Source organism: Phytophthora sojae, assembly GCF_000149755.1.
Source record: "Phytophthora sojae unplaced genomic scaffold PHYSOscaffold_10, whole genome shotgun sequence".
NCBI classification, from domain to species: Eukaryota; Oomycota; class Peronosporomycetes; order Peronosporales; family Peronosporaceae; genus Phytophthora; species Phytophthora sojae.
Window position 1 is genome coordinate 1,696,763 of NW_009258124.1, and position 17,711 is coordinate 1,714,473.

At 57.9% G+C, this 17,711-nt stretch overlaps 7 protein-coding genes across 7 annotated transcripts; 2 read left to right on the forward strand and 5 right to left on the reverse strand.

Annotated features, from left to right (window-relative positions):
* Positions 1-1,304: 1,304 nt before the first annotated feature.
* On the reverse strand, positions 1,305-1,979 carry PHYSODRAFT_525807 (hypothetical protein; the record flags this gene model as incomplete). Its single annotated transcript, XM_009537451.1, has 2 exons — positions 1,305-1,523; positions 1,662-1,979. 2 exons carry the CDS (start codon positions 1,977-1,979, stop codon positions 1,305-1,307), a joined length of 537 nt encoding a protein of 178 aa, XP_009535746.1.
* Positions 1,980-2,267: 288 nt separating this feature from the next.
* On the reverse strand, positions 2,268-3,320 carry PHYSODRAFT_348005 (hypothetical protein; the record flags this gene model as incomplete). Its single annotated transcript, XM_009537452.1, has 2 exons — positions 2,660-3,320; positions 2,268-2,533 (listed from the first exon to the last, which is right to left on the reverse strand). Exons 1-2 carry the CDS (start codon positions 3,294-3,296, stop codon positions 2,268-2,270), a joined length of 903 nt encoding a protein of 300 aa, XP_009535747.1. The 5' UTR covers positions 3,297-3,320.
* A 327-nt stretch (positions 3,321-3,647) lies between these two features.
* On the reverse strand, positions 3,648-6,334 carry PHYSODRAFT_549775 (hypothetical protein; the record flags this gene model as incomplete). The annotated part of the gene is made up of 2 exons (XM_009537453.1): positions 3,648-4,595; positions 6,171-6,334. 2 exons carry the CDS (start codon positions 6,332-6,334, stop codon positions 3,788-3,790), a joined length of 972 nt encoding a protein of 323 aa, XP_009535748.1. The 3' UTR covers positions 3,648-3,787.
* A 1,268-nt stretch (positions 6,335-7,602) lies between these two features.
* PHYSODRAFT_355939 (hypothetical protein) lies at positions 7,603-8,289 on the reverse strand. Its single transcript, XM_009537454.1, has one exon. The coding sequence runs from the start codon at positions 8,279-8,281 to the stop codon at positions 7,628-7,630; it is 654 nt and encodes a 217-aa protein (XP_009535749.1). The 5' UTR covers positions 8,282-8,289; the 3' UTR covers positions 7,603-7,627.
* A 1,517-nt stretch (positions 8,290-9,806) lies between these two features.
* PHYSODRAFT_564860 (hypothetical protein) lies at positions 9,807-10,732 on the reverse strand (the record flags this gene model as incomplete). Its single annotated transcript, XM_009537455.1, has 3 exons — positions 10,320-10,732; positions 9,970-10,251; positions 9,807-9,892 (listed from the first exon to the last, which is right to left on the reverse strand). Exons 1-3 carry the CDS (start codon positions 10,720-10,722, stop codon positions 9,807-9,809), a joined length of 771 nt encoding a protein of 256 aa, XP_009535750.1. The 5' UTR covers positions 10,723-10,732.
* A 1,355-nt stretch (positions 10,733-12,087) lies between these two features.
* Positions 12,088-17,113, forward strand: PHYSODRAFT_288703 (hypothetical protein). Its single transcript, XM_009537456.1, has one exon. It carries the CDS (start codon positions 13,489-13,491, stop codon positions 15,439-15,441), a length of 1,953 nt encoding a protein of 650 aa, XP_009535751.1. The 5' UTR covers positions 12,088-13,488; the 3' UTR covers positions 15,442-17,113.
* Positions 17,107-17,557, forward strand: PHYSODRAFT_524537 (hypothetical protein; the record flags this gene model as incomplete). Its single annotated transcript, XM_009537457.1, has 2 exons — positions 17,107-17,381; positions 17,461-17,557. Coding segments are annotated over 2 exons (372 nt in total), but the record flags the coding sequence as incomplete, so codon positions are not given.
* Between the last annotated feature and the right edge of the window lie 154 nt (positions 17,558-17,711).

A 17,711-nucleotide genomic window follows, 5' to 3' on the forward strand; every position in this document is an offset into this window, starting at 1 on the left:
TTCTTCGGGCAAATACCTTCTGTTCACTATGCTTGGGGTCAAAATGTCTTGTCTTGAGTATACCTTGGGATCAGCGGTCCAAGCTTGCGATCGGCTTGCGAATCCATTGTCGCACGGCGTCGAAAGTGCCAATAGTGGGTCCTTAGACTTGGTTTAGTATGGTGCAGGACTCCCTCTCGACTATCCAGTCTGTGCATCCATGACGGTTCTTCAAGGTCACGCATCATTTTGATTGCAGACTGGCTTCGAACTGACTCGAATCCCTGAAAACCAGGTGACACTCAGGGTCATCTTCTGAAATCCTGGGAATTCTGGGGAATCTTGGGGAACTGTGGGGATTCTTGGGGAACTGTGGGGATTCTTGGGTGTTGGCTCGGGAAACACTTAAGTTCAGTATAGAGAGTCTGGATTTATGGTCCAAACCCAGAGAATCATCTTTGGAACTCTGGGTCGCCTGTACTCAGGGAGGTGATCTCTGGGTCATCGTGCGGCACTCTGGGTTTCCGTGCAGCGCTCTGGGTAACAAGTCTGCTACATTGCAGGCCTGCGTGCATCTCCACAAAGCCACACTTTTAGCGGGTTTAGCGGCCTCCTGCGCATGATCACGGTGGTAGTGGGTTGATTTTCAGGGTAATTTGATCCTCTGGGGCACTCTGAGCCAGGTGTACTCTGGGATACATTCTCCAGAGACACTTTCCGCCAGACTTTAGGCACTCATCGTAAGGGAAAGTCCGCAGCTTGTACCCACGAGGGGGAAACGGAGTGTATCATGGCCACCGCCTCTGGTGGGGTTGAGGCTTGGCAAGCACTGCACTCTCTTGCGAGGCTCGTCCGGCGTGGCATCCTGCACGACTTCCAGTTACTCTGGTCTCTGGTGATCCCCATTGTGCGCGTAGGGGCGTAGGGGTGACGATCAGAGACTGAGGCTCTGACCGTACCGAGCGGACGTGTAGCGATCGCGCGGGCTGTGGCCGCGTGTCAGGCGACAGCTCTAGCGAGGACTGGGGCCTCGCAGTGGGAGCGGCCGTTACGTTGATGAGATCGGGTCCTGACGGAAACGGAGAGCGGCCCGTGGGAAGGGCTCCGCGGGGGACAGAATGACTGGCGGAGTTTTCTACCAGGTTGCGCTTGTACGAACGAGCAAAAGGGTTAGCTGTATTGCGTGACTCCTTGATCGCGTCTACAATCTGCACAGTACGCTCGTCTTCTGAACCGGTGCCCACCATAACGTCCGCGCGCCGAGCGTGTTGCGAGTGTCAAACCTTCTGTCCAGGCCGTGTTTGACCGACACGACCCGGACTTCTTCACTTGTCGCTCAGCATTTTGCAGACACCGCCGAGGCGAGACGTGATGTAGTTACGAAGCTTAAGTGCAATGGAGGCTGGTACAAAGTGGAGGCGGTTCTTGAACGTGCAGTGGTCCGGGTCGTGCGGGTTGCAGCCGCGTTGAGATATATAGTGGAGACAAACCTCCTTACCGTCTCTGACTGGGATGCTTGCCACTACATCCGCGAGGATTCTGCGCTCTGCTGCCAACGTGCGACAGCGCCCTGTCACTGGAGGCGAGCCTGATGGACCCATGGGGCTTCTGCTGGGCGCCGCAGGACCGCGTCCTCCTTGCATGATGCGGTCCCCAAGAACCGCAAAGAGGAGAGTGTGGACTTCCGGGTTTGCCGTGGAGAACCACAAGGCTGCTTCCGATCTGTATGCCGTTCCGTCGTGAAGATCTCGCAGAAACGCACTGCGATACTTCTCCAGCGTCGCATCGATCCACAACACCAGGATAGGTAACTCATCGTCGCGGATCTGCTTCCAGCCTTCCATTGCGAGGACAAACTGGTCCAGCGCCTCCGCTACGCGTACGGTCGTAGTGTCACAGAGATCTCTGCAGTACTCCACGAAGCTGCGTGTCGATGAGCTGTGGTCAGCCCAGGTGCTGGGCGTCTCCGACTTTGGCGCCGATACTTGGTAGTCCGACATATTGACGATACCCGGGGCCAGCGAACGTAGCTTGTCCAAGAAACCAACGCGCTTGAAATGCATGATTGACAGTCCGTGTTTGCCGAACGCGAGGTCGTACGCTCGGGTCACTACTCCCGGGTGGGCAACAAACGGGGCAACCGACAACACATAGTCAACAAAGGCATCATTGGACTTACCTTTGTGTTGATCACTAGTGATGGCCATGTGAGCGCGTTCTTGTTCCGTCGTAGGTGAGAAGCCACAGCGGGCCTTCTTCGATGCATGACTTGGTTCGGACTCGATCGGTCACTTTCGCGCAGGAGCTGGCGGCGCCTTGGAGAGGTACGGTGCGAGAAGGTCCGGTCGGTGCTTCTGGAGTAGCTCGATCACCTCGAGTTCGAGGTTTGTAGACGAATGACAGGTTGCGTCGTCCGTGTTGGACCTGGCGGACGCGTTGGCCTGCCGCCAGAGCTCCGTGTTTTGCAGTTGGTTTTCGCTGCGCTCCTCTGTCGGTGGCACGGCAGCGGGGATGTCGCCATGGCCCCCGCCGACGTGTCCAACGTCGTCTTCTTCTCCTCATGGCTCGAAGAAGCTGTCCGCTCCTTCCGATGCCGGCCCGTCCATGACTGGGGAACTTGGTTCGTCGTAAAATGATTGGCCTAGTCGATCGCGCATAGTGTCCGGGACCTCACGTTTACCGTCCACATAGTACACATACCGGAGCACGTGGTCTAGGGACGTAGTATGAGAAGCACCAGAGTCCGGGGCCAGCCACTCCACGTGCAGGTCCGTTCGTTCCTTGAGTTCTGGTACGATTGTTGTTAGCCCGCTGCTTGGGAGTGGTTTGTTCGCCTCGCCCTCCAAGATGGCGTCCAGGAGTCGGTTGTGAGCGGTCTCCAGGGCTTCAAACGCACACGTTCGGATCGCCCAGCGCTGGGAACCCATGATCAGGGCGATGACCGGATACACCTCGCCGGCGACTTGCTGCACTGGCCACTCCTTCACACCGAGGTACGTGGAGACACAGAGACGCTCCCCCTTGACCTGTACAACTTGGCCGTAGTAATGAAAACCTTCGGCTTGCACGCAGACTGCCTTCCGCAGCCAGACACACGGTTGTTGACCTTCTGCTTCCGAACTGGGTACTCGACGCCTCCCAGCCAACGACTTGGCGAGCGTGTAAGTTCCAGGTAGGGTCGTCGTGACAGACTTCACGCGGGCCGATGAGCGAGTCATCGACATGACCACGCCGTAGAAGGCTCCGCCGACAGCCTGCTTGACGTCCTCCGGGAGGACCAGCAGGTAGTCTCCGGTGGCAAGCGGCGTCGGTGGCATCGTAGTTAAGACTTGGCTTAGGCTTTCTCGCAGCAAATTCTAAACTGACCTACCAGGCTACCTCGCTATCCTTGTTGCGCTCACAGCCAACAGTGTGTGTAGGCTGCTCTATGTCGGCAAGCGCTTCTTCTCTTCTTGCAAAGCGAGATTTTCCTCAACTGCAAATCATCCAATCAACCACGTTCCGCATCCTCCTTGATTGCCAGGATTGTTTGGGTCATGTGATTGGTTGAAATGGTGTTTCCTGGTAGATGATTGGCTAAAAGGGGGATCGGAATGGATCGTAGGCATGGTCGACACAGGGTCACGTGATCTCGCAGAGATGCTTGAAACAAAAGTGAACGCGCTGCAAAGATGAGAAAATAAGGTGGTTCGTGTTCATGACGTGGATGAAATCTATGCGTACGAGCTATTTGCAGGGGTCAGCTAGCTATCCGTTGGCTTTGCTGTTTCTTTCTCGTTGACTCGTGTCTCCCTCCGTACTCCTTAGGTTAGTACTCCGCTGGGTCGTGCGGGTGCTGCACCTGCACAAGCAACTCGTACGCACCAGCGCCCAGCACGCCGCCGATCAGCGGAGCGAACATCGGGATCAAGAAGTAGCAACCGTTCTCCGTGAACACCTTCGACCCGTACCCCGCGAAGAACGTGAACAAACGAGGAGCGAAGTCGCGCGCCGGATTCATCGCGTACCCCGTGTTCATGCCGAAGCTCATGCCCAGCGCCATGATCATCAGAGCGAACGCGAACGGCGTGCCGACCGTGCCCGGCGAGCGGTTGCGTTGGTCCGTGATGGCGTACACGCACAGCAGCAGCATACCCGTGGCCAGCGCCTCCGTGTAGAACGCCGTGAGGTTGCTGATCTCCGGGTTCGGGTGCGTCGCGAAGTTGTGGTACATGGTCTCCTTGTCCGGGTCGGCCTTCGACAGACGCTGGTAGTCGAGCAGGTAGATGGCGACGGCGCCCACGAACGCTCCGAGGAACTGCGACAGCACGTAGCCCGGCACCTTGCGCCACGCGAGACGGCCGTAGACGGCGTGGGCCAGCGTCACGGACGGGTTCATGTGCGCGCCGCTCACTCCTTCGGAGCAGTAGACGCCCATGAGGACGGCGATCCCCCACGCCATGTTGATACTGAGCCAGGTCCCCTCTTTCTCTCCGGAGAGCACGACTTGGTTGTTGACGCCCATGCCGAAGGCGATCATGACGAAGGTGCCGAGGAACTCCGAGTAGCACTCACGGAGGTGCGGGTTTCGCGTGACAAACCATTGCTTGTGGTGGTCCTCGTCGCGGGAGTACTGGCTGCGGTTGGTGTGGTGAAGCGAGCGCTCGCATCGGTCGACTTGGCGAGGCGAGTACGGCGTGTCGGCGTACGGAGCGTAGGTGCCGGACTTGTCGGCGATGTCGACGACCGGCTGCGTGGTGGTGGTGTAGTTTGACTCCATGCTGAATTGCGACTTGGGTGGGTTAGTTGAGCCGCTGGTTGTGTGGCTGCGGTCGGCTCCTGTTGCTGCTTGAGTGTAGACGGCAAATTGAGTAGTGAGCTTAGCGAGGAGCAGGCTGCAGTGCGAACAGCGGAGGTCCCGGGCCAGCCCCCTCTATGGTGAAACGCTTCGTGACCTCGAGGTTGCTTGCCCCTGCTTGGTCCTGTCGTCGAAGATCGTGTCTATGGTCCCCCCTGGCAGACTAACGGCAGGCACCACACACGCAGTGCTAGGTGCAACCACCGTAACCAACGCCGTCAATAGCGGCACCGTTAACGGCCGCATAACGTTCCGCAAAATTATCTTTTGGCGTGTTTTTGCGTGCCTGCGAAACTCCTCCACAACACAACCAAGCGCACGACAGCCTGTCCGCGCCAACGGCGTCGCGATCGATCAAAGTTGATGCGCTATAATGCCGCTCGTATTGTAGCCGTTGACTCTGCTTGTAGCGTTGATCTTAACGACAACCCGTTTCTGAAGCAAAACCGCACCGAATTGCTATGACGATACCTTTATCCATAGATCCATCTAGGACAGAGAACAATCTGAGTGCAGCACTCCGTGTATTAGTGAAAAACATATAATGGGGGTCATACTCGTAGTAACCCCTACAGATCCTCCGGCTCAGTTGGATGCTGTACTTGCACCAGCAATGTGTACATCCCCGCGCCGACGACGCCGCCAATAAGGGGTCCGAAGATGGGGATCAAGAAGTAATACCCGTCCGCAGTCCACACCTTCGAGCCGTAACCCACCATGTACGTGAAAAGACGAGGACCGAAGTCTCGCGCAGGGTTCATCGCATAGCCCGTGTTCATGCCGAAACTCATACCGAGAGCCATGACCATCAACGCAAAGGCAAAGGGGGTGCCAACGGTGTCGGGTGATCGGTTGCGGTGGTCCGTGATGGCGTAGATGCACAGCAGCAGCATACACGTAGCCAGCGCTTCCGAGTAGAAGGCTGTGAGGTTGTTGATGTCTTCGTTCGGGTACGTGGCGAAGTTGGCCTGCGTGGTCTCCTTGTTCGGGTCGGCCTTCATGAGCTTCTGGTAGTCCAGCAGGTAGATCGCACACGCGCCGAGGAACGCGCCCACCACTTGTGAGGCGCAGTAGCCCGGCAGTTTCCACCACGGTAGACGACCATACACCGCGTGGGCGAACGAGACGGCGCAGTTCATGTGCGCTCCGCTGACGCCTTCGGAGCAGTACACGCCCGTGAGCACGGCGATACCCCACGCCATGTTGATGCTGAGCCACGTGCCGTTGCTCTCCCCAGAGAGCACGACCTGGTTGTTGACGCCCATGCCGAAGCACATCATGACGAAGGTACCGAGGAACTCGGTCACTGCGCGTGACGAACCATTGCTCGTGGTGGTCTTAGTAGCGGTCGAACTGGCTGCGGTTGGTGTGGTGCAGCGAGCGCTCACAGCGATCGATCGGGGCGTGCGGTGTGTACGGCGTGGTGGCGTAGGCCGAGTAGGCAGACTTCTCCCCGCCTTCAAGGGCGACTTGGCCGCTGCTGGCGAAGTTGGGCTCGAAGTTGAGATGCGGCCGCATTGTCTTGGAGTTAGAGTCGCTGCTGGGGCGTTGGCGGTGAATGAAATAATGAAGATGTCGGGGCAGGCGCACTCCGTCCGATTTACTAACCGGGAGTGGAACGCAGCGAGAGACCCGGAGCTGCTGAGAGACTCGCGGTGTGCTCGCGGCCTCTCCCATCATGCAGCCAGCCACAAGGAGGCCATTGCTGCGCGCTGACGACGGCGCAGCAGCAACGGGATCTTTTTGCTTCTTGGGCTCGGGCTGCCCCCTGTTGGCCTAGAAACGTTGTGCTTTGGTGTCGTCGTCGCCAGCATGTTGAAGTGGTTGGCCAATCCGCGCGCTGCGACTCGTCTACGGCTGGCCACCGCACCACCGAATTGTCAGAGAGAGGCGGGCGCCGACGCATTGGAGAGGTCAACAGCCTGACTGGCATGGGCGCTGCTGCTTGTTCGCATTAGAAGCATGATCAGAGCTGACTTCAGCTTTGCAAAGGTGAGCCCTCCGCTGCAGTACAGTAAAGGTGTAGACCATCAATAGAACTTGCAGTCTCCTGCAGGAGTCGCTCTAGCCTACGTCCAGACGATGATTCCTTCGGAAGTCTCACTGGCGCTTCGTTGAATCATCTCCCTCAACTTCAGATTTCGTGTCTATGGGAGCCCGCTTTCCATGGTGTGTCTGGATGGCGATCAATGACATCTGCCAGTCCACCCCTAGGCATCGCAGCCATTGCGGTGCAGGTAGACGACGAAGAAAGGAAGTACACCGCTACAGTACATTTAGCAGTACTTGTGAACTCGGGACAAAAGCGTTGAGATCGCCCTACTCGGACATTTTAAGCTGTTGTAATAATCGCCTATATGCGTTGCTACGCTGCTAACTCGCTAATATGCCTCTATCCCAGGAACATTCCTTCCTGTACGGGGCTCATATCGCTCTGTCGCCAGTCAGACGTGGGCACCACTCCATCAATGACGCCTCGCTGCATCGTCTCAAGAGCGACTGGCTGGCTACCAGTGCAGCTTGTCTGGCAAGCCTTGCCAGGATTTTCTCCTGGTTGGGACATCGCTTGCTCAACTCTACCAGAGCAAATTAAGTTAAGGTGGGGATCCGCAGCCAGCTGAACATCATTGTTTGTAAGATACCAACTTACACCAACAGTTTCATGATCTGCCTCATACATTCCGAGTCTCTCCGTCACAAGACGATAATGGAAAAAAGCTCTCTACCCAGGAATCGTGTATGCACAGCCTCCAACGCTCTCAACAAGATAAGGTATTTGGTTCCTTGTCTGTCCAACTACTCAACCAGCGTTCATTCGCTCATGTGAACTACGTAAATGTCGTCTGGTTCATGCGGGTGCTGCACCTGCACAAGCAACTCGTACGCACCAGCGCCCAGCACGCCGCCGATCAGCGGAGCGAACATCGGGATCAAGAAGTAGCAACCGTTCTCCGTGAACACCTTCGACCCGTACCCCGCGAAGAACGTGAACAAACGAGGAGCGAAGTCGCGCGCCGGATTCATCGCGTACCCCGTGTTCATGCCGAAGCTCATGCCCAGCGCCATGATCATCAGAGCGAACGCGAACGGCGTGCCGACCGTGCCCGGCGAGCGGTTGCGTTGGTCCGTGATGGCGTACACGCACAGCAGCAGCATACCCGTGGCCAGCGCCTCCGTGTAGAACGCCGTGAGGTTGCTGATCTCCGGGTTCGGGTGCGTCGCGAAGTTGTGGTACATGGTCTCCTTGTCCGGGTCGGCCTTCGACAGACGCTGGTAGTCGAGCAGGTAGATGGCGACGGCGCCCACGAACGCTCCGAGGAACTGCGACAGCACGTAGCCCGGCACCTTGCGCCACGCGAGACGGCCGTAGACGGCGTGGGCCAGCGTCACGGACGGGTTCATGTGCGCGCCGCTCACTCCTTCGGAGCAGTAGACGCCCATGAGGACGGCGATCCCCCACGCCATGTTGATACTGAGCCAGGTCCCCTCTTTCTCTTCGGAGAGCACGACTTGGTTGTTGACGCCCATGCCGAAGGCGATCATGACGAAGGTGCCGAGGAATTCCGAGTAGCATTCACGGAGGTGCGGGTTCTTGGTCACGAACCACGGCTTGTGGCGATCTTCCTCGCGGTCGTTCATACTGCGGTTCGTAGGGTGCAGGGAGCGTCTGCATGGGTCAACAGCTTCGTGCGGCGTGTACGGCGTACTGGCGAAGGCGGAGAAAGACTTGCTGCCCTTCTCCAAAGGCTCTTGGACGGTGTTGCAGTCGGCTTGGGGACTTGGACGCATTGCCGTGAGGTGGGAAGGTGAAGTGGCGGCGACGCTCGAAAGCTGCTGGTTAATCCGTCGATGGCAAATGGGATACTGAGCAGCTGAGGCGCCTAGATCGACTCGACTGCCCTTAGCGTGAAGACCATCACCTGATCTTACCGTAAGCCACAAGATGTCAACTTTCACCTTCAGAGGCTTGATAAACTTGAGAGAGCCGTGTTTGTAGCACCGGATGGGGTCTTTTCGCGCTTGGGGGCGCGCAATGTTGGCGCCAAACGCCGAGAACCGACACCGCGACCGATCTTGTTAAACGGTTCTCGCTGAACTTGCAGCTGCAGACCAATGAGCACACCCGGTGTTCGACTTGGCTAGCTGCGTCGCTAGTCCTGAGGGCATGGACGCATAGACACTGAGTGTGTGCGTACCGCGACAGGCAGAAGAGTTTCGGCCTCGACCACTGAGCTGAGGCAGGAAACGTGAAACACCATACCTGTTGGGAGGAGCTAAAACCTGGGCGGTTGCTGTCGTGGAGTCTCGTGTCTTTTGACTCCGCTGCGTGCCTGTCACCGTAGGCCAGCGCGAATACCGAGAAATATCCATCCTCAGGACCTCGTCACCTGAGGCTGTCGCCGATAGCTGTGCGGGGTATACTGCTCTGGCGATGGTATTTTACTTCAGCTTTGCCTGCGTGAGGGCCCACCATACTGCGAAGTAGCTTGCTTGAATTCTGCTTGGTCGCCGGTCGTCGCGCGTTCTACGATACCTGAGATCGAGCTGATCACCTCCATACGTTGATGGTGCTGCGTTAACACACCGACTCATTGGGGTTTTCTCGTTCTTGGTTGCCCTTTCGCCGCCGCCGAACACATCAGCAAGCCAGAACTGGGTCTGCGTAGTAATGTGCGGGACTAAGTTCGTGGTCGGCCTGGAAACGTGGCAAACATCAACACTGGGCCGTTCACTATTTCAGCCAGAGGGTCTTGCACATGAATAATTCATGGTAAGGCACAAATGCGGCACCAATTCCTGCCGTAGTATGCGTGCTGCCTCATAAGTGCGTACTTCGAAGTACCTGTGTTCCTGGGAGCTATTGCTGTCTTTGTTGTCAGGAAATCTAGTCATCTCCTGCGCTCAGCAAAACACAGCACCAAACAAAGCACTAAAAGACTTCCGACTGTGCATAAGAAAGATAAACAGTTGTTAGGGGGGTAGAACGAAGTTACTCGGGTCGGAACTTATTGGCCTTCTTCATCTTCTCCACCAACTGGCGGTCCTCCTCGAAGCGTTCGCGCAGCGTCTTCAGCTCTGTATCATTTTAAAAGCAACCACACCACAGTCAGCAAAAGTCCTCCTTCACCCCCACTCCATCACATCTAACGTACGGTCTCGCTTCTTCTCGCGCGTCTGGAACCTGTAGAAATTGTCCATCTCCTTGCTCTTCTGCTTCTTGGCGGGCTTGGCCAGCACCTCCTCGGCCTGCACGATACCGCGCTTCTTGGTGTTGACGACCGTCACGAAGCCGTCGTCGTCCACCTGGTTCTTGAGCTCCTCGCGTCTGCGCTTGTCCTCGTCCTCCATCTCGTCGAACGAGGCCATGTAGCGGTCCGCCAGCTCCTTGATGACCGACAGGCCGGGGCGGTTGCGGCGGTACGCGGCCGCGTAGCCTGATGCAGTAATAACAATGGTAAGTCCTCCAATTGTCCACCTCATGAGGACACTGTTAACTCGTCACCTTGCAGTCCACAGGGCCGGCCCGGCGCGGGCGTCTCCAGAGTGTCCACCTGCAGCATCTTGTCCAGCGACTCCGGAGCTTTAAACACCACGTGCGCCGTGCGCGCGGCCACGTCGTCCACTGTAACATCTTCGTCCTGTCCTTCAGCGTCCATGAGGCCTCCGGTGCCGGCCACCACGTGCTGGATGGCGCCCAGCGGCTCCAGGCACGCGCGCAGCCATTCCTCCGACGCGGCGGCCGGCAGGTTCACGAGGTACGCGGTGCGGCCCGCGGCCAGCACCGACTCGGCGTGCGCGCCGGGCTTGGCGTCGTGCTGCTTGGCGTAGATGAAGCGCCGGAACGAGCTGTGCGCCAGCGGCAGCGCGATGGCGTGGTAGCCGGCGAAGGTCGTGGTCGCGGTCATGGTGAGTGCCTTATTGCGCTTTATTGCTGCTTTTGACTGGCGACGGGTAGTGGCGTCATGTGATTGGTGGGAAATGGAAACGGGGTACAGTGTACCGGTTGTGTGCAGATTGTGTACAGATTGAAGTGCTATGTTGCATTGTTGTGGTGGATATCGACACGAAATGGGCCGAAGCAAAGAACGTAGTGAGTCGTGAAGGTGGAGCAGTGTGAGTTTTGTGGTGGCTAGCTTGTATCTATCTTCATCGTTGCAAACTGTGGCGTTGCTCTGTTGTTTGTTCGTAGGAGCTGATTGTGTGAGGGAGGCCTATTCGCAGTGTAGAACTTACCCAACAACACATCGGCACGTGACCTCTTCATTCAAAGGGGTCGTTGTTTGGGCAAGGCTGCCGCTACCGGTGGTTCCGGGCACTCTATGCCTTGGTGCCGTCTTCGGCTAAGACTTGTGCATATGTACGTTTCGATGCCCCCCCCCCAATTTAGTTCGGGGCTTGACTGCCGTCGGTACTGATTGGCTGTTTCACTTCAACACTTTGAGCCGGGCGCGAGGTCGGACGCCGAATGGTGCTTGAACGCTGCATCGAGCGGTCTTCCGAGGGTATCAGAGCACGTCACATACTCGCCGCATGTCAGTAGATCCACTCGCACGCTCGCTCATTCTCTCTTTAGACGCCTTCATCACACATTTCCCAGCAGGATGGGGCCTCGACTCAGCGTCGAACCTACTGTGGACTGCAGCGCTGCGAGTGCGGCAGCTCCTTACTCCACCTTCGCCGCGACACCGTACAGCTGGCGTGGATTCATCGACCGCTGCGAGCGCTCGCTTCATCGCACCAACCGCAGTCAGTACACCCGCGACGAGAGCCATCACGAGAAATGGTTTGTGACGAACCGCGTGCACGTCCGCGAGTGCCTCACCGAGTTCCTCGGCACCTTCGTCATGATCTGCTTCGGCGTGGGGGTCAACAACCAAGTCGAGCTCTCGGACGATTCCAACGGCACGTGGCTCGGTATCAACATAGCGTGGGGCATCGCTGTGCTCATGGGCGTCTACTGCTCCGAAGGTGTCAGCGGAGCGCACTTGAACTCCGCCGTCACGTTCGCCCACGCCTTCTACGGCCGTCTCGCGTGGTGGAAGCTGCCAGGTTACTGGATCTCGCAGGTGTTGGGCGCGTTCGTGGGCGCTGCCGCCATCTACCTGCTCAACTACCAGAAGATCCTGAAAACCGACCAGAACAAGGAGACCACCAAGTCCAACTTTGCGACGTATCCAAGCTCCGACATCAACAACCTCACGGCCTTCTACACGGAGGCACTCGCAACGGGCATGCTGCTGCTGTGCATCTACGCCATCACGGACCAGAACAACCGCTCGCCGGGGACGGTGGGTACGCCGTTCGCCTTTGCACTGATGATCATGGCGCTGGGTATGAGCTTCGGCATGAACACGGGGTATGCGATGAACCCTGCGCGCGACTTCGGCCCTCGACTGCTCACTTACGCGGTCGGCTACGGCTCGAAGGTCTTCACGACGCGCAGCTACTACTTCTGGATCCCGATCTGCGGTCCGCTTGTTGGAGGCGTCATTGGTACGCGTTCTTGGTGCAAGTGCAGCACCCGCACGAGCACGTAGAATGAGCTCGACGGCGTGAATAAATACACGTTCATCTCAGGACCCCCATACTAGTACATATAGAGTCTACTAGTACGTCGTAGACACGTTGAGCTGGGTAAACCGCGGGGTAGTTTACGGGCCAAAGCAACTATGGGCTCATAATCAGCAAGGCGGGTCAACATTCGTCAAAGCTTTTCAACCGGCTCACAACTGAAAATCCTTCCAGGCAACCACCTCGACCCCCTCCACAGAACACCAAGCATGGCTATCGCGGGCGCCACGACCCAGCAGCCCAAGCTCTTTATCTACGACTTCTGTCCGTTCTGCTGTCGCGCCCGCGTTGCGCTGGGACTCAAGAAGGTCAAGTACGACGTGATTTTCATGGCCTACGACGACGAAGCGACCCCCAGGAGCCTCGTGGGCGTGAAGGCTGCTCCAATCTTCGTCCCCGTGGGTGAGAAGCCTTTCGGGGAGAGCTGGGACATCGTGAGCTACGTGGACAACTACGGCGACGGTCCCATCATCAAACCCGCCTCGGGTCGTGAGGATCTGGCCAAGTGGATCGAGACGGCCATGCCCTCGCTCAACATGTTGTACAACCCGCGACTGTATACTGCCCCGCTACCGGAACTCACCCTTCGCGCCTCACGCGAGGCCTTCAAGGCCAAGCGTGAAGCGTCCATGCCTCTGAGCGAGGCGTTGGCCAAGTCCCCTGAGCTGGTTGAGAAGGTCAATCAGCTGCTGCTTGAGCTCGCCCCCATGCTCCACTCGAGTCACTCGGTCAACGCAGAGCTCAGCTACGACGATCTGGACTTGTTCGGACGACTCCGCTCTCTTACGCTCGTGAAGGGCATCGAGTGGCCCACCAAGGTGCGCGAATTCATGGACCACATGTCGGAGGCTGGCGACGTGCCCATGTTCGACGCCGTTGTCAAGATCTAAACGACAGAGCTTACGGTCAGAGCTAGATAACTCAATGAAAGCGTAGCGATACACCTTTCTACCTTCTCGTCCTCATATGTAGTAGAATCTACGTGACAGACGACCTCTTTCAAGCGAAACCCTCGACGCTAGTGTCGGTTCGGAACAGTCGGCCATTCCCCGAAATCGACCGGGAGCTGCACGACTCGAAGGATTTAGCCATCGCCAGCCATGTTCCAGACGCAGGATGGTGCCGGGAGCAGCTACACGTCGACGATCTACGGGTTCATTCGCGACCAGAAGTACGAGGAGGCCGTGCGGATCCTGCAGATCGAGTTGGAGAACCACCCGCATAGTCGTGCTGCCCTCTCGCTGCTCGGGTACTGCTACTACCACATGCAGCTCTTCCACCAGGCCGTCGGCATGTACGAACAGCTCTGTGCCAACTACCCGGACGTGGACGAGTACCAGCTCTACCTGGCGCAGTCGCTGTACAAGTCGGGTCAGTACGACACAGCCTCGAGACGAGCGAGCCAACTGGAGAGCGAGCAGTTCGCTCAACGCGTTCACCTACTGAGAGCCGCCTCGTACTACGAACAGAACGATATCAAAGCCACGCGCTCGGTGCTGGAGGAGTGTCTACCCGACGACCCTACCACCATCGTCTTTGATGGAGCTATTGAGTACAAGGAGGGTCGATACGAAGCTGCGCGAGCCAAGTTCGCGGACGCGCTGAATATCCTGGGCTACCAGCCAGATCTGTCGTACAACATCGCGCTCTGTTTCTTCAAGATGAAGCAATACGGTAACGCGATGAGGCAGATCGCTGAGATCATTGAGAAGGGAGTGCGTGACCACCCGGAGCTGAGCGTGGGCAGCAAGAGCGAGCAGAATGCCGACGTCAAGTCCGTGCGCAACTCGACGGTGCTGCGCGAGACGGCTTTGGTTGAGGCCTTCAACCTGAAGGCGGCCATTGAGTACGAGATGAAAAACTACAAGGGCGCACGAGACGCACTGCTGGACATGCCACCTCGACAGGAGGAAGAGCTCGACCCGGTCTCGCTGCACAATTTTGGGCTTATGAACATGGATGTGGATCCCAACGGAGGCTTCAAGAAGCTCAACTTCTTGCTGCAGAACCCGCCGTTCCCGGTAGAAACATTCTCCAACCTGCTGATCCTGTACACGAAGCACGGCTTCCACGACCTCATGGCTGATGTCCTCGCGGAGAACGCCCACCTGACGTTCCAGTTGTTGTCCAAGGATTTCTACGACTTCATGGACGCAACGGTGACGCTGCAGACATCACCGGAAGATGCTTATCGAAAGTACGACGAGCTGGCCACGAAGCACGTTGAAGGCCTGCGCAAACTGACCAAGAAGATTCAGGACGCGCGTCTAGCACAGTCGAACGAGGACATCAAGACGTCGTTGAAGGCCTATGATGACGCGCTGGAGGACTTCATGCCCGTGCTGATGGCGCAGGCGAACATCTACTGGGAGCGTGGCAACTACACGCAAGTGGAGAAGATCTTCCGGCAGACGGCGGAATTTTGCTCGGAGCACGAGGCCTGGAAGCTCAACGTGGCGCACGTCTTCTTCCTGCAAGGGAACAAGTACGAGCAGGCCATTCAGTACTACGAACCTTTCGTGAAGAAGCACCAAGACAATTTGCTGGATGTACAGGCCATCATCCTGGCCAACCTGTGCGTGTGCTACGTCATGAATACCGACAACGAAAAGGCCGAGGAGCTTCTGCGGTCTATCGAGCGAGAGGAGGAGGAAGAATCGAGTCGCGACCCTGAAAAGAGGCTCTTCCACCTTTGCATCGTGAACCTCGTTATCGGCACGCTCTACTGCTCCAAGAACAACTACGACTTCGGCATCTGCCGAGTGATGAAGAGCATGGAGCCGTATCACCGAAAGCTTGGACCGGACACTTGGTACTATGCCAAACGCTGCTTCCTCGGGTTGGCACTCACGCTGGCAAAGCACATGACCACCATCCGAGACTCCACTATGGACGATATTCTCGAGTTCCTTGACTGCGCTGACCAGCATGGCAAGGACATTTTCACTACAACTGCAGCTGATCAACGGAACACCGGGACCGATACGATCCAGCACACTATCAGCTACGAGGTACGTGGAAGTTTATCCGCAGTTAATGATTGTCGAGTCTGACCGTGTTCTTACAATTGTTGTTTGCAGGCTCGCGTCCTGAAGCGCACGTTCCTCAAGCTTCGCTCTTAGGACGACAGTCGACTAGGTTTGGCAAACAATTGAGCATGCTCGTAATCCTTTTCTTGCTTGCTGTCTTTGAGGCTCTGCCAATCGTTGCTAACTAGGTTTACTGTCGATTTCTATCTTACACGCCTGCATTCTTGAGTCTGCTCTTGGTTTGTCGCTTGATCTTCAAAACGGTTCGAACTCTTCCTCATCCTCTACGGTCGCATACAGCACGTCGAGGATCGCCAGGCCGAGCATGTTTGTCTGGGCGTTGTTCGTCTTGGCGAGTTCGACATTGTGGACCAGCTCCTCGATCGCCTCCAGCTTCTTCACGTAGAAGTCGCGCTCCGTGCTAACAGACGCAAGCTATTCACCACAAATCACCAGCAACCATGTAAGCAACTTTCTCAAGCCCACCACCAACGAACGGAAGCGTACCTCCTTCTGGAGCTCCTCCATTTGTGTCGCGAGCTGCCTCTGCTCCACCGCGGCGGCCTCGCTCTGCAGCTTGAGCCCCGCCATCTTCTTCTCCAGCATGGCAGCATAGTCCACCGCGACTGCATCATCACCAGAGCACAGTCGGCCTTTCCGACGACGTGGTGTCGTCCCGGCCGCCGGCTTCATTGGCGTTTTGCTCGGTGTCACCACCGCCGCAGTCGCAGCAGCAGCAGCAGCAGCAGCATCGCCCAGCAGCCTGTTGAACTCCGCGCCGCCCCTGCCCTTCTCCCGACGCGCCATGGCGTCGTACTGCTGACCGGCGACTGCCTCGACGTTGGCGTCGTGCAGCTCCTTCAGCCACTGCAGGAACTCGAGGTTGTCCTGGTAGCGACCGCGCACGAGCCTGTCCACGGGCACGACCTTGGGCACGCCCAGCGCCGCCAGCACCTGCTGCAGCAGCTTGAAGTTGCGCACGAACTCGTGCTCGTGCGCCGCCGACCAGTGCACCTTGCTCATGGGCACGCGCCCCGGGAAGAGCGCGTCCAGCACCTGGCAGGCCACGGCGCCCGAGCACAGCTGCTCCACGCACGTCAGCCGCGTCACGCACAGCGCGTTGAGCCACGCCAGCAGCTCCGTGCGCCCGACGAAGGTTGCACCGGCAGTCGCCCTGCTCATGTCTTGTGGTGTTGCTGCCTGGACAGTAGTGAAGTGTGTGATAGCATAAGCTCATGGTGGTGGTGGTGGTGGTGGTGGTGCCTTTCTCGAGGCGGAGTGCCCATGGTACCAGTTGAAGTCAACTTTAACATCAAGTGATTGGCTGAAATGCGGGGTTTAATATGTGCTTATCTACCAATCACTTTCTTTACGCCTTTTACTGCGCGCGACAATCACTCTTGCACTCATCCGCGCGCGCGCACTCAAGACGAGGACTCGGCCACCATAGCGCTCGGCGGCGGCGACGACGTGCCGGCCCGAGGCCGCAAGCGCCCGCGCGACGGCTCCTGGCACCTGCCGACGCGGCGCAAGATCAAGATGGAGCCCCCGGACGACAAGGAGAACCAGCCGCCGCCGCCTCCTCCGCCGGCCTTTCCCGCGGCTTTTTCTTCGCCCGAGGCGGTCCTGGAGGCGCTCGTGCAGCAGCTGCCCAAGCCCACGGTGCGCTACCCGGACACCGACGGGACCATGACGCAGATCCTGCACTTCGGCGAGTCGGCGCGCACCATTTTCATGCTGGAGAAGGCCTCGGAGCGGCGGTTGCGGCTCGTGGTCGCGCTCAAGGGCGCCCCGCGTTCGGTGGACCGGTGGCTGGAGCTGCTGCGCTGCCCATTGCTCGGAAACCCAGGGAAATACAACAAGCTGCGGCTGCTGAGGCGCGCCGTGACGTGCGTGGACTCCAAGGCGGCGCGCCAGACGGCAGGCTACACGGAGATATGCATCATGCTGGCCAAGCTCAGCGAGTGCGTGGGCTGTTGATTTATTTTGTTTTTCACTTGGGTTGAGTATGTGGACTGATAGGATGTTGTTTGTCTGGTGCAGCACGGAGGCGGGCGTGAGGATGAACTTCCAGGAGATGAAGAGGCGGCGTGTGGGCGAGCGGCAGCCGCTGCTGTACGAGGAGGAGGCGGCGTTCGAGTACGCGGCCGGGAAAGGCGGGAATAAGGACGCGGCGGAGGAGATTCTGGAGCGAGGAGTGGACAATGACGCGTTGACTCCAGCGCAGAAGGAGGAGCTGCTGAAACGGGTCATTGCGGGCAGAGCAGGTTGGGTCGCGGCGTTCTCCGGATCGC